This window comes from Microcaecilia unicolor, chromosome 1, assembly GCF_901765095.1.
Source record: "Microcaecilia unicolor chromosome 1, aMicUni1.1, whole genome shotgun sequence".
NCBI lineage: Eukaryota > Metazoa > Chordata > Amphibia > Gymnophiona > Siphonopidae > Microcaecilia > Microcaecilia unicolor.
Window position 1 is genome coordinate 256,063,694 of NC_044031.1, and position 14,736 is coordinate 256,078,429.

The following is a 14,736-nucleotide window of genomic DNA, read 5'->3' on the forward strand; positions in this document are numbered from 1 at the left end:
ACTTTAGGAAAGCAGTACAACAAAAAATTATTTGGAATATAAAAATTAGGTCATTCTTTGTGCATTAAGATGACAGAATGCACCAGATCAGAGGTTAGAAATATGTTTCCTGTGTTAAATATGAAGCAACTGTTCTACAACCAAAAGGAGGCAAGTAAAACTGTTCACCATTACAAGAAAGTCAAAAAACTTATTAATATATCAGTAGTTATCTCTAGGTGCTGCCATGAAGCAATGTGCATGACTGTGAATGATAGTGTAACTGCACCTGCAATCCCAGTCAGTCTAAGAAGCCAAACGTGCTGCTTGGGAATCAAAACGGGTACGGGAACCTTCCACATGGCAATGTAAACTATGTCAGAGGAGGGCGGGCCCAGGAAGAAAGAAGGGACGTCTGAGGAGGCCTTCTGACTCGCCGATCAGCTGTTCTTGCCCGTGCAGCAGAGGTGAGAGGCGCTGCACGGGCCGGTAAGGCAAAGGGGGGGTCGTTGGAGGGGGGAAGCGGCAGCCACGACCAAAGGGGGGGCGGCGGGGGCGGGGCACGGGACCGGAGCATGGCGGGAGGTGGAGCTAGTGTGGGAGAAGACACAGGAAGGGAGGAGGGCCGGCCCGGGGCTGCTAAAATTTGAGTTTTTTCGTGCGGGGGGGGGGCAAGGACGGCCATACAGGACGCTCCTCACGAGCGCCTTTGCCCCCTCCTGATTTTTTTTTCTTTTGGTGCTGAGGGAGAGGGGAGCAGCAGCGACCTGGGGCGTCAATAAAGGACGCCCCTGATGTGCGTTTTTGCTCCCCTAGTTATTTTTTTAAATGCATTTCACTTCTAAACTTGTAGCTGACAGCCCTAACGAGAGGTACAGACCTCTCGTTAGATTTCCTGCCTTTTTCCTGCGTAAAGGCAATCGAAAAAAGTTAGTGCATCTCATTTCAATGGGGTTTTTACACTAATTGCTCATCTCCATTCCGTTTTCGTTAGCTGCTAGCTTCCTCTGTAAAAGCCCTTTGATGCATGCAACGGATCAAAATTTCCTCGTTGGAGGGTCATTAAAGGCTCATTAAGCTTTAGTGCATCTGCCTCTTAGTCAGAACAACCACCGAGAGATTTCACATTTAAACATCTAACTAAATAAAATTTCATCCTGGCTACAAGACCATGATTTCAAACTCAACCTAGAGAAAGGGAAAGGTCTCCTAGCAGGCCACCCTAATCCACCCTTGTTCTCTGCCTATATAATTATGGCAGGTATTCCAATTGTTTTTATACCATTGATAAAAGTCTTAGGAGTGACATTAAATTACACCATTTCCTACCAATACCATATCTCTAATGTCACTTATAGTTGCTTTTTCCAACTGAAATTGATCTATTCTATACTCTACCTTCTTCCAAAACCCACTCTCCCAATTCTCCTCCACTCCCTTGTACTTTCAAAGCTGGACCCACTGTAATGTCCTCTTTCATGGCACTCACACCAATACTACACCATCTTCAAATCATCCAAAACGGTGCCATAAAACTAATAACCAGAGCATGAAAGTTTGACCACGTTACCTCCTCCTTCGAGAGGAATACTGGCTTCCAGTATTTCACCGAATCTCTTATAAAATCCTTTTATTAACCTTCACACTCCCCTCTATTTGTCCAAATTACTGAGTCCTTACACCCTTCTCTAGATCTTTATACTTCTCACAACACAAACTTTATATATTCCATCATTCCATTACATTCGCTTCTTTTCCATTCAACACAAGATTTACAGTGTAACTAGCTCAACCCTATGGAATGCCCTTCCCCTTTCTCATAGATTAGAGCAATCAATTATCAAATTTAAATCTGAACTGAAGACATTCCTTTTTTTGAGATGCATGTGGTCATTAAATATCCCCATAGCCTTGTCATCCTGTGCTGCTGGTGCTCAGGATAACCATCCTACCTGCTTTTTACCCCAGATCTTTCCCCATTCTACTATTTTTCTTCTCCTTTTTCTTTCTTTTTCACCTGTCCTATCATATATTGCAGTTTATTTTAATATATTAGATATATAAACCATTCTGATAGGTATTCTCCTGGGTAGGATATCAAATCTTAATAAACTTGAAACTTGGAAGGGGATGGGGGAGTCTTTAAAGTTGGAAGGGGATTGACTGTTGGGGAGGTCAGCGATATGTGACTGCCCTATGGAGTAAATATAGGCCAACTGCAGGGTATACACCTTGCATTTACCACACTTTGCAGTTACCGCACCTTAACTTTTACAGTTAAGGTGTGATAAGTACACAAACTTACTGCACTTTAATAAACATGCACCTAAGAATTAAAGGAACGGGCACTGAACCAAACCAGCTCAACTTTAATAACTCAAGATAAAGACATCTAGCCCTGGTCCTTAGAAAATGATCCCTAATAGTTAGGAAATATCATAATTATCAACAGTAAATTAAACCATTTAACAGTGATTTACCTTGTGTGCACCACTGTCTATAACCCGTTCTCTTTGTTCTTTAACAGCAGAGAGCTTTTGAAAAATGTCTGAAAGGTAAAGAAAACTATATGAAGTTATACAACAATTGTTTGTTTGTTTTTTATTTTGTCACTGCATCATAAATAAAGGATCAATCGCAATCCACATCATTGATTTGCTATATATTGTGAGATCAAGCGAATTGGTATACAGTAATTCTAATAACCATTCCAGTTGCCTAATAAGTATTAATATAAAAAGGGGAGGATTATGAAAGCTTTCTGACTGATGGGGAACATTTCTTGGTCATGCATTTTAAATCTTTATAAGCACACATTTCAGACCTAATTCTAATTTACTACCATCCCTCTCATTCAACACTCTAATAGTTTTTTTTAACTTTCCTGTCAAAGCACTTGTCAATAAAATTGGCCAACTTACTAATTAAAGAATCGTCAGCAGCCACTGTAATGGCTTTTTATTCTTGTGGAGGATTTGGGGCATCTAATGGACTTCTGGAACTTTCTGGTCCCCTTGCCATTTAAGCTTTCTTATCAAGATATGCTTATACTGTACCCACTTATTCATTTATTTAAAACATGTCCAACCCACCTGTTACTAGGCAGGTTACAATAAAACAACATTAACTGAGATGCTTCCCAAAATATATAATACAAAATTAGTTTCAAAGTAAGAATGCATGGATAAATAAGTGCACTTTGAGCTGTTTCTTAAATAAAGACAAATCAGTAATATCCCTCAAACAGTTAGGCAGCTAATTCCATAGAATCAGACCCCAAAATGAAAAAGCAGCTTTTTTTGTTATAGCATAATGCACTTCAGAGCTACTAGGCAGACACACAATGCATGGGGGCAGGGGGTTGATATAATCTACCTGAAAATATTGAGGATCCCATTCCGAAAAAGATCTAAACCCCCCAAATAACAGTTCCACTTATCTTGGAATCTGTGTGTCACCCTGATGAAAGCTTTTTGGAACCAAAATTGTTGAATTATTTTGTAATGCAATTTAATCTGAATATATGGGTCAATATTCAGACCTAGCAATCAGCTTATTATTTAAATTACCAGCTGCAGCCTTTAAAACAAATGTATATTAAGTGCCTCTATATCTTTAGACGGGGATGCTTCTGCCTGGTGATTTTGCAGCTTCCATAAGTGGTACTGCTTCCACTCATAGCTGTCACATTTTACAACCCTAGATGTGGAACTGGCACCAATTAGGAAGCAAGGCAGCAGTTTTTATTATTCTTCATTTTGGAGGCAGAAATAAACAATGAGAAATTAAGGAAAATCACAGCCTTTATCCCTTGTGTAAAGCCCTGGCCAAAATGAGCATTTTTAAAAAATCTGTGTGTTGCTTTGAACTGATGTAAAACCTAACTGGGAAAGATTCCCCATAGACATGCAGCTGTATTCTATAACAGTGTGCATAATTTTTTGAAACACCCATAACCCACCAATTCCATGCCCATATCCATGCCCCCTTCTCGACTGTGCGCATTAGAATTTACACGCACCGCACTGTAGCATGCCTAGAAAGTTGTGCACATAAATGCTAATTTAAGCTATTTAGTGCTTCTAATTGGTTGTTAAGTATCAATTATCAGTTCTGATTGAATCATTAATCAATTAAGTTATACACACAATTTGGCACACAACTTACGGTGCCATATATAGAATTTGGGAGATTATGAATACATGTGTGGATTTTTGTCCTGCCCAAGGCACATCCAAACGATGCCCTTAACATGCCCCCTTGAAATCGCTAAATGGTGTGTGGATCTCCACATGTAAATAGCAGCTTTCCAAAACTGCCATTTACACTTGTATTTTATTTATTTATTTATGTTGTTGTTTATTGGGATTTATTAACTACATTTTTGAAGAGATTCACCCAAGGCACTGTACAGCATGTACAGACTGACAAACACCACCACAATAGTAAAATGACCAAATATAAGCATAAATTCAATCAATGAGAAACTTTGATATGGCAAATTGAATCCTAGTAATAGGACTGACATGATACAGTATCAGAAATAAACACTTTTAACAGCACAGTAGAACAAGCATAAAACAGAAATATGATAAAAATGTCAGCAGATAAGGAATGATATTATAATAAGCAGCATGGAAGAATATTCATATAACATAGATATGATACGGTGTCAGCACGATACAAATAAAACCCCTTAATAGACATGCATTGAAACATTCAAATAATAGATATGATGCTGACACTGTTCCTACAATACAATAAAACATCTTAATAAGTAGCCAAGGGGTCGTGCAGTTGAGCTATATAGAGAGAATAAGATAGGTAGTACAGAATGACTAAAATGATGTATGCACTCTACATGTATAAATGCTTCTAAAATAACCTCCATAATGTCTGAAGATCATCATTATCCCTGTGGAAAATAATTTTATAACAGGTCACCTAGGTTGGAAGGCTAAGTAGATGCCGATTTTAAGCCTGTTTAATAAGGACACCAGTGTACCTATGTATCTTTATAAAACTGCCCCAGAAAAGCTGCAGAAATTCCAGGTATGATTAAGCCACATACATTTATACCAGCTTGGGAGCTGTGTGTAACAGTTAGAGTGGACCCATCATCTAGGTCTGAAGAGGATGGGGTATGATCATCTGGACATTGTGATCATGACGTTTATAAACTTTGTGGTCAAGGCAGCAATATGTGCTCTTATAAAAAAAAAAAAGAACTTAATAAATAAAAAGGAACTTAAGTATAAGGGAGAGAGAATTCTCTGCATCCTGAACTACTCGGTAAAAATGATGGCTAGTGGCTATAAGGAGAATGTTTTCCTTGGTGTCCATAGTGCTTTACGAAAGGCAGATCTGATTCTCCCTCCAATACCTCCAGTACTTAAAGTCCATTATGAGGATAAAGTGATGACCTATATCACTGTAGTGAAAGCATCAAGAGTTCTGCTGTATTTGGAGGCCAGATCAGTAACAGAAGCAATTCTATAAGCTGGTGCCCAATGTTAGTCACCAAATACTAGTATTTACATTCCTCAGTGGTGCCAACAGTTTGCATTTACATGCATAAGCGCTAGGCATTATTATAGAAAGTAATGCCAAATTTGCTTAGTGCATATCTACACAGGGGTGTACACATAGATGGAGTATGGGCGGGACATGAGTGTTTTTCCCATGTGCCGGGGCCCTTTTTCCCTGAAGTCGGTAAAAGCCCTCCCCCCCAAAAAATAATGGCCACATGGTGAGATAACTCTTACCATGTGGCTATGCGGCGGGGAGCCCTTACTGCCACCCATTGAGGTGACAATAAGGGCTCCAACGCTAACCCGGCGGTAGCTAGGCAGTGAGCAACGATGCTCGATTACCACTGGGTTATCACCATGCAAGCCATTTCCGGGGGAATTTTTTTCCCCCGGAAATGGCATACGCTCAGGGCAGGACTACCACTGGTGGCTGCATTGGGCCGGCAGTAGTCCCAAAAAAGCAAGTGGTAAGCCCGCATTGGGCTTACCACCACTCTGTAAAAGGGCCCCTAAGTGTATTCTGTAACAATATGCGCCAAACTTCTAACACACGCAGGCAAAAGGAGGCGTGATTATGGACAGGGAAATGGGCATTTCACGGGCGTTCTGAAATTTACGCACCTAGTTATAGAATATGGCCCAGTGCGCCTAAGTCTAAGTGCTGGGATTTACGCCATATTTTTGTTGGTGTAAATGGATGCGCATAGATTTGGTGCTGAAATATCAACTAAGCATATTCTGTAGTCGGTGCCTAAATCTAGGCATTGATTATAGAATATGCATAGTCAGCACTGATTTCAGCACCGATTTTTTAGGCACCATATATAGAATCGCCCACTAAATGCCTGCCAATATTAAAAAAGTTTTCAATTCTTTTTAAACAATTTCAAACTCTGGATCTCTCTCAAGCTAAGTGGCAAGGAGGTCCATAATTTAGGGCCTACTATACTGAAAATAGAACAGTGGACCTCAAGCAATCTGACAACATGAAAAGAAGGAACTACCAAGAGAACTTTATTTGCTGACCTCAAGCTTCTAGAGAGCTGATACAGCTGTAAACCAGAAATATTGTTCATCAAAATTTTAAATACCATGAAAAAGATTTTTAATTTTATCCTATATTTGATAGCAAGCCAGTGAAGCTGCTTTAAAACTGGACTTATAGGAGTAAAGCAAGAGCATCCCATTGTAACTCTGGCAACGTATTTGTAGTGTTATTTGTAGTGCACGTACAAGATTTTTCGCCAACTCAGTCAAAAGACCATTACAATAATCGAAACATGGGGTTACAATATTCAGGATCACCATCTGAAAACTGTTATAGATCAACAAACCCTTCAATCATCTCAATAATCTTAATTTAGAAAAAAAACATCTCTAATGATTTTTTTGCACATGGAATTTCACTGACAGAGAGGAGTCTATTATCACTCCCAGATTTCAAAATTTCTCAACAATTAAAATTTTGTCATTACCATATGCAAAAAAGGATGGAACATCACTACATGGGTATCCAGATAATAACAGAGTTTGAGTCTTAAGTTACATTCAGTTACAAATGATTTGCCATCATCCATTGTGTGATTGAACTCAAATATAAACTAAGGGGCCCTTTTACAAAGCCATGGGACGGTTAATGCGCGAGTAGCATGTGCCAAATCGGCACTTCTACAGGGGTAGTACGTGCAGACACTGGTAATTCCAAGTTTGATGTGTGCCGAATCCCACGGTAGAAATTATGGCCATAAGTAGGCGTAGGCTAGTTTTAATTTTTGTATACACCCATTTCCCTGCCCATTAAAAAATAGCCTCTTTTTTCAGCCGTGGTAAAAAGTGGCCTAGCGCACGCCAAAAAGACGCACCCACACTATCGCAGACCACTTTTTACTGCGGCTTTATAAAAGGACTCCTAAGCATCTTGGAAGTCTCCTCTACTGATTAATCTATGTACAACAGAAGCTGAATATCGTCAGTGTAAATTTGAACATGCAGGTTAAACTCAATAATCTGCACAAAGGTATTGTGCCTAATTTATAAAAACCTAGACTGGCTAGATAGTGCCATAGGGCAAATGTTGTGCCTATTTCATAAAAATGTGTGACCTGGATTTGCCAGATTGCCTTTTGAAAGACTCCATTCACAGACTAACTCTGCACTTGGCTAACGATGTCACGATCTTTTTCCACTCAGCTACAGTCTTATAGGGCTGGTTTGGTCCTACTCAGCTGTCCATTCTTACCCAGGTCCATTTATTTAATTTCACTGGCCCCAGCTTTCCAGTATGGTTTAAGATTTATTTTTCCTGATTCCAAAGATGCCTTTTCCTCCGCAGGCCTCCCCCTGAGTTTTGTCTTTCTCTAACACATTGGATATGTCTAGAGGAAGCAGCAATTCGTTCTTCCTTCTTCCAACAATATTATTGTCTTTTCATTTTTTTTCTTTTCCTTCTGTGTCCCTAGTCATTCAATTACTCACTTCATTTTTATCCTGTTCATTCTGATTATTGTTTTTGTGTACCCCCTCACATATATGTATTTAGTATTTACAAATTAAAAGCATTTTTTATGATTGTGGGATGGTGAGCACAAGGGTGTGGTCTACTTGCTGGTCCCAGCCCTTCCTATAAGTTTCAAGGTTCCATTGTATGTTCACAAAATAAATATTAAATAAAAGTATAAAAACAATTAATAACAAATTAGGATTAACACAATATAACAAATATGTAAATTTACATTGATAGCACAAAAAATGCAAAGGCTGATATTCAATGCGATTTAGCCATCTGCTGAGCAGTTAAATCACTTGGGGCTTCTTTTACTAAGCAGCAGTAAGCCCAACGCAGGCTTACCGCTCGCTATACAGGAACTACCGCCAGGCTACCGCAGCAGCCCGGCAGTACTTCTCACCTCTAGCGCGTCATCATTTCCAGCGCTACAAAATTTTTTTATTTTTGTAATGCCGGAGTGTACCCGGCGTTAATCAAGCAGTACCGCATGCTGCCCAGTTACCACCAGGTTAATGCGGGAGCCCTTACTGCCATCTCAATGAGCGGTGGTAAGGGCTCCACCCTTTACTTGCTGCATGGCCATTTCCTGCAGGAAAGCGAGACTTCCCTTTTACCAACTGCTGTAAAAGAGAGCCTCAGTGGACATGTAAAACATGTGCCTACGCCAGTGCCGACCCAATTTTGCCACTGCTTGGTAAAAGGGGCCCTTGGTCAGGGCTAGCTGCTAATTTTCAGTGTCCCTTACCAGTTAACTGCCAATGATATTCACGATTAGCTATGTTGGAAGCATTCCAGGGGCAGAGTCAGCACGTGGCCGTTTACATGCTGATATTCAACATGGCTTGGTGCATAAGTACATAAGCATTGCCATGCTGGGACAGACCAAGGGTCAATCGAGCCCAGCACCCTGTCACTGACAGCGGCCAAAAGAACAAGCAATTTGTCCCGCCCATCCTAGAAATACTGGATTATTCCCTTGTCCATTCAATAACGTTCTATGGCTTTTTCTTCCAGGAAGCCGTCCAACCCTTTTTTGAAGTCCGCTAAGTTAACCGCCTTAACCACCTTTTCCGGCACGAATTCCAGAGTTTACGCGTTGAGTGAAGAAAATTTCCTCTGATTCGTTTTAAATTTACCACAGTGCAGCTTCATCGCATGCCCTCTTGTCCTAGTATTTTTGGAAAGCGTAAACAGACGCTTCACATCGACCCATTCCATTCCACTCATTATCTTATAAACTTCTATCATATTTCCTCTCAGCCGCCTTTTCTCCAAGCTGAAGAGCCCCAGCCTCTTCAGCCTATCCTGATAGGGAAGTCGTCCCATCCCCGGTATCATCCTTGTTGCCCTTCTCTGCACCTTTTCCAATTCCACTATCCTGCTTATTTTCGAAAGAGAAAAACGCCTATATTTTGACCCAAATCACGAGATAGACGTTTTTCTCGCAAAGGCGCCCAAATCGATATAATCGAAGGCTGATTTTGGGCGTTTCCAACTGCACTCCATCGCGGAAATGAATAAAGTTGACGGGGGCTTGTTGGAGGCGTGGTGAAGGCGGGACTGGGGTGTGGTTATCAGCCGAGGAGAGATGGGCGTCCTTAGCTGATAATCGAAAAAAAGGCGTTTTTGCCGCGATTTTGGGTCACTTTTTTTGGACCCTTTTTTTTCACAAACACTCCACAAAAAAATGCCCCAACTGCCCAGATGACCACTGGAGGGAATCGGGGATGACCTCCCCGGACTCCCCCAGTGGTCAGTAAACCCCTCCCACCAAAAAAACCCCACTTTAAAAACTTTTTTTCCAGCGTCAAATGCCGTACCCACCTCCATGACAGCAGAATGTGTTCTATCCTGTGACAGTCTTTCCCTGGGTCAGATGTGGCTCTCGGGTGCACTACAGGGTCACATCAACATTGCATTGTGGTGGGTGTAGGGTATTGGGCTCCGTGATTTCATTAGATTGTGTTACAGTCTCACGATGTTGGTAGTTGGTAGGCTCTTCTCCCATGGTGCTTTTCCCCCTGCCTACTGGGTCAGAGTGTGTCCAGTTTTGTTTCCGGTAGTCCATGAGGTAGTGGCCATTTTTGTAAGCCAGTTTTAGATCCCTTCCATGTGTTAGCCACGTTAGAGAACTTAGTTCTTACCTTGAATGTGGCTGAAAGAGGGCATTGTACAGCATTCTGCCAGCTCTGACCTACTGCTAATCTCAGTACCAGGGAGACTCGTTGCCAGTGGGGCACAACCTCTGATCTGCAGTTAACTGTGAGTAAATGTGCTTATTCCAGCAAAGGACGTTTTCGGAGAGATTAGTCTTCTGGTGTAAACTGGTGTGCCAAAGTTATACAGCAGCAACAAGTCCTAGAGGCCTGCGTATATGCAGGTCCCTGGAGCACTTTTAGTGGGTACCGCAGTGCACTTCAGCCAGGTGGACCCAGGCCCATCCCCCCTACCTGTAACACTTGTGCTGGTAAATGGGAGGCCTCCAAAACCCACTGTACCCACATGTAGGTGCCCCCTTCACCCCTAAGAGCTATGGTAGTGTTGTACATTTGTGGGTAGTGGGTTTTTGGGGAGAGGGGTTGGGAGCTCAGCACCCGTGGTAAGGGAGCTATGCATGTGGGAGCTTTTTCTGAAGTCCACCGCACTGACCTAGGGTGCCCAGTTGGTGTCCTGGCATATCAGGGGGGCCAGTGTACTACGAATCCTGGCCCCTCCCACGACCAAATGGCTCGGATTAGGACGTTTTTGAGCTGGGCATTTTTAGTTTCCATTATCGCTAAAAAAAACAAACGCCCAGCTCAAAAACGTCCATTTTTTCAAAAATACGCTTCGGCCCTCCCCTTCACGGACCCATTCTCGGAGATAAACGCCCATGGAGATAGGCGTTTCCGTTCAATTATGCCCCTCCACGTCTTTTTTGAGGTGCAGCGACCAGAATTGAACACAATACTCAAGGTGGGGTCGCACCATGGAGCGATACAATGGCAGAATAATATTCTTATTTTTGTTTTCAATCCCTTTCCTAATGATACCCAACATTCTATTTGCTTTCCTAGCCACAGCAGCACATTGAGCAGAAGTTTTCAATGTATCAACGATGACACCTAGATCCCTTCCTCGGTCCGTGACTCCCAACACTTAACCTTGCTCGACGTAGTTATAGTTTGGGTTCCTCTTTCCCACATGCATCACTTTGCACTTGTTCACATTAAATGTCATCTGCCATTTAGACGCCCAGTCTCCCAGTCTCGTAAGGTCCTCTTGTAGTTTTTCACAATCTTCCCGCGATTTGACTACTTTGAATAATTTTGTGTTATCGGAAAATTTGATAACCTCACTAGTTACCCTCGTCTCTAGGTCATTTATGAATATGTTAAAAAGTAGAGGTCCCAGCACCGATCCCTGAGGGACCCCGCTAACTACCCTTCTCCATTGCGAATATTGACCTTTTAATCCTACTCTCTCTTTCCTATCTTTCAACCAGTTTTTAATCCACAGTAAGACATGCATAAATGGAAGCACATAAAAGTCTGTCCTAGCTTTTTGCACTTAAAAATAACCGGATATTCAAAGCCGAAGCCCAAACAGGGCCTGACTTTGAATATCCAGGAATAATTCTCATCAGCGGTGAGCAAAATGATCACCACCGCTGACTAAATATTGACTCCACAATGAATAAACTTATGACAATCAGCAAAACATAATAAGACATAATGCACATCTTGATGGTGAGATTCCACTGGTAGAGTGCAAGCTCTCCCACTCCTCTGCAATTATTTATTTAATTTGATTTTACAGAATAGGTACTAAGGTGTTATGTCTGCGGGATTTATTTCTGTATGAATTTTGCCTTATTCCCTTGACCAGAACCTCAGCTCTCACAATTGTTCATGCTCCAGTAGAGTATAGCTCTCTTGTAGCCCCTGCAGCTCCTGCCACTGTGGCTGCAGGAATAGGGGAAAAGGGCTTGAACCTGAGACTGTATATATGCATCATATAGGCGGTCAAGAGGTTAATAATAAATGAGCCACGAGGGAAATCAAAAGAAAATAATTTCATCTCATGGTTTGGTGACCGCACAAAATGCTGGAATTTTATTTTCTTGTTCTGAAATGTATCCAGAGCCCTTGGTAAAACAATTTCCTTGAAATTTACCTCCTCCTGCAGAATATTTTTTGTACTTATGCCAAACATTCTATCTATCACTGCCTTCTGTCCATAGCACAAACATATAACTTTCATGATGCATTTGAATTATACATGCAAGGGAAAGGGAGCCCTGAGGCTGACTTTTATCTTATATATGATAATGTTCTTTAATGTAATCTCTCATTCTGCAGACTTTAGCATAAAAATATTGCTCCTGGAGTAATGGAAGAAAGGGAGCCCTTAGCTGATTTTTCTCTTATATATGATAATATTCTTTAATGTAATCTCTCATTTTGCAGACCATAACATAAAAAATATTACTCCTGAAGTAATGCAAGAATGTAAAAAAGTATGTGTACTGTATATATATTTAACTCGATACTTACATGTCATATTAACCAGTTTGTCTACAGTATGTTGTTCCCCTCCATTAACAATATATTCATCTGCTGTTATCTCCAGATGCTAGAGGAGCAGAAAAACACAATATGTTTACATTATGTCTGTCTCTACCTGTTCACTAATAAGACTTTTTGCCAACATTATGAGTTAGGATAAATCTACCACAACTGCAGTCTTGTGCAAACTTTGCAAAATTCACTGTGTTTGTGCTGTTGTTAAACTATTACCTTAAGGGGGACGATATCAACATGGGCTACCATTAAGATAGGTTATTTTAAAACTCGTGCTATTTTAGCACAGGTCCCATTGAATGCAATGAGACCTACTTTCTAATAACCTGAGTCTGTTGTACAGGATTCACAGTTGCATGTACTTCTCCATAACCTTGTAGGCGGTGCACCTGCTTCATTATGAGGTCAATTTTTTAAGTGATATATGTGGGAAAAAATATTCTACCCACTGTGACTGGCACCGCTGCTGCCAGCCCTTGCTCATGCTCAGCTTTCTTGCTGCCAGCCGCCAAGAATGGAAGGAGGTCTGGCCACATTAGGAAGAGGTCTTCAACTGGCTGGGCTTGGGAATCCCCACCAGCCACAAGCAAGAGTGCACCAATTTTAACTGGGTTGGAGCCCAGAGTGGGTGAGCTCCTGCCCATCAATGGCTATGCCACTGATCTGTAGCAGCTTGAATCCAACGTAAAGCAAGCTTGGAAGTATTGTAGCTGTGAAACAAACACAGAAGAACCACACTCCACAATCGAATACCAAACAAACAACACAGTGGAGATAACAAAAAGAGCAAACAATGTTTTAATAAGCTTCATATGGTTCAACACGGCTGTTTTTCAGCTTATATTTTAAATCTAGGTGCCGTTTATAAAATACGCCTTAGCACTGATTTTAGTGCCAATTGTTTAGGCGTCATATATAGAATCTCCTCCTAGGTGACCACTGTTAAATGTGTTAATCCCCTATCTGTGAATTTTCAGTGGCACTATATGGAAAGCATAACTGAAAATCCCTCTAAGCACCCTGACACTATCTAGATAGTATAAAGGGCAATTCTAAAACCTAGGTACCTACATTTGTGCACACATTGCATGGAGAAATGTTTAGAATACTAGTACTGTACTTACGTGCATGAGTGCTATTCTGCAAATACTCACATAACTTACATAGTGTATATTTGAAAGGGGGGCTCTCACTTAAGCACCTAACTTACAGAATATTGTTACGTGCATTCCTGTTGCATTTAGCTGCCCACACTTCTACCATCTCTAGGGCTGGTGTAACTGTGGGTGCCAAAATAGTAGGTGCTCCAACACCAGGTTATACAAGTTCCCTCTAAGCTGAGTGGGAGATGCTTCAATATTCCCTGGAGTCCCACAGAGCTTGCCTGTCCCTCACCATTCAAACTATAATAGTGAAACAGCGCCCCTCACTGACAGAATTGTACGTGGAGGACACCCGCTCAGCTTAGAGGGAATAGTGCACCTAGGTTCTGTTATAGAATATGCACTTACTACACAGTCTCAGGGCACCTAAACAGAGGTACCCTCTTACAAAATTACCTCCACTACAGTGGTATTCAACTGCTCCCTATGGAGCTAAGTTAGGCTTGTGAAAAAGCAGCCCTGACTTAAACTGCTTAGCTATATGGAAACAGAGGATAATTTCATAACAGGACACCCAGACTGAGAAGCCAAGAAATCACCTATTTACAGTATAGCCTATTTCATAAAGCTCATTTTTGAGAGAGAAAAAAGTGGCACAAAGCAGCATTTGGATGTTTTTTTCACCAATACATCCAAATCGGTATTTTTTAAACCATTTTCCAGATGTTTGTAAAGTGGTGGTTGGTATTTGTTAGTTTTTTTTTCAAATTTACAACTGCTGTCTTTATATTTTGCACAGTACTAGGGGATATTTTCTGTTTCTGTTGTGTTGCATTGTATGCAGAGTCTGGCATATTGGGGGTTCAGTTTAATTTTTGTCTAACTAGAAAGTTTATGATTACTTATTCTATAGTAGATTAGGGTGTATCTGTGTTTGTGAAAAAGACATGGCTTTCAGTTGGTATTGACTATAAAATCCTGAGTGGTGTAAAATGGGTAGAAGTGAATCAATTTTTCACTCTTGCAAAAAGTACAATGAAATTACATTGAAATTC

The 14,736-nt window shown here is 41.1% G+C and overlaps 1 protein-coding gene across 3 annotated transcripts in view; it reads right to left on the bottom strand.

Annotated features, from left to right (window-relative positions):
• The window catches only part of NEK10 (NIMA related kinase 10), a 487,142-nt gene that overhangs the window by 376,967 nt on the left and 95,439 nt on the right, over window positions 1-14,736 (bottom strand). For all 3 annotated transcript variants that reach the window (XM_030205786.1, XM_030205778.1, XM_030205768.1), the window contains exons 8-9: window positions 12,552-12,630; window positions 2,460-2,527 (exon numbers count right to left, since the gene is read on the bottom strand). In XM_030205786.1, coding sequence (XP_030061646.1) covers window positions 2,460-2,527; window positions 12,552-12,630 — 147 coding nt within the window. The remainder of the gene's footprint in view (window positions 1-2,459; window positions 2,528-12,551; window positions 12,631-14,736) is intronic.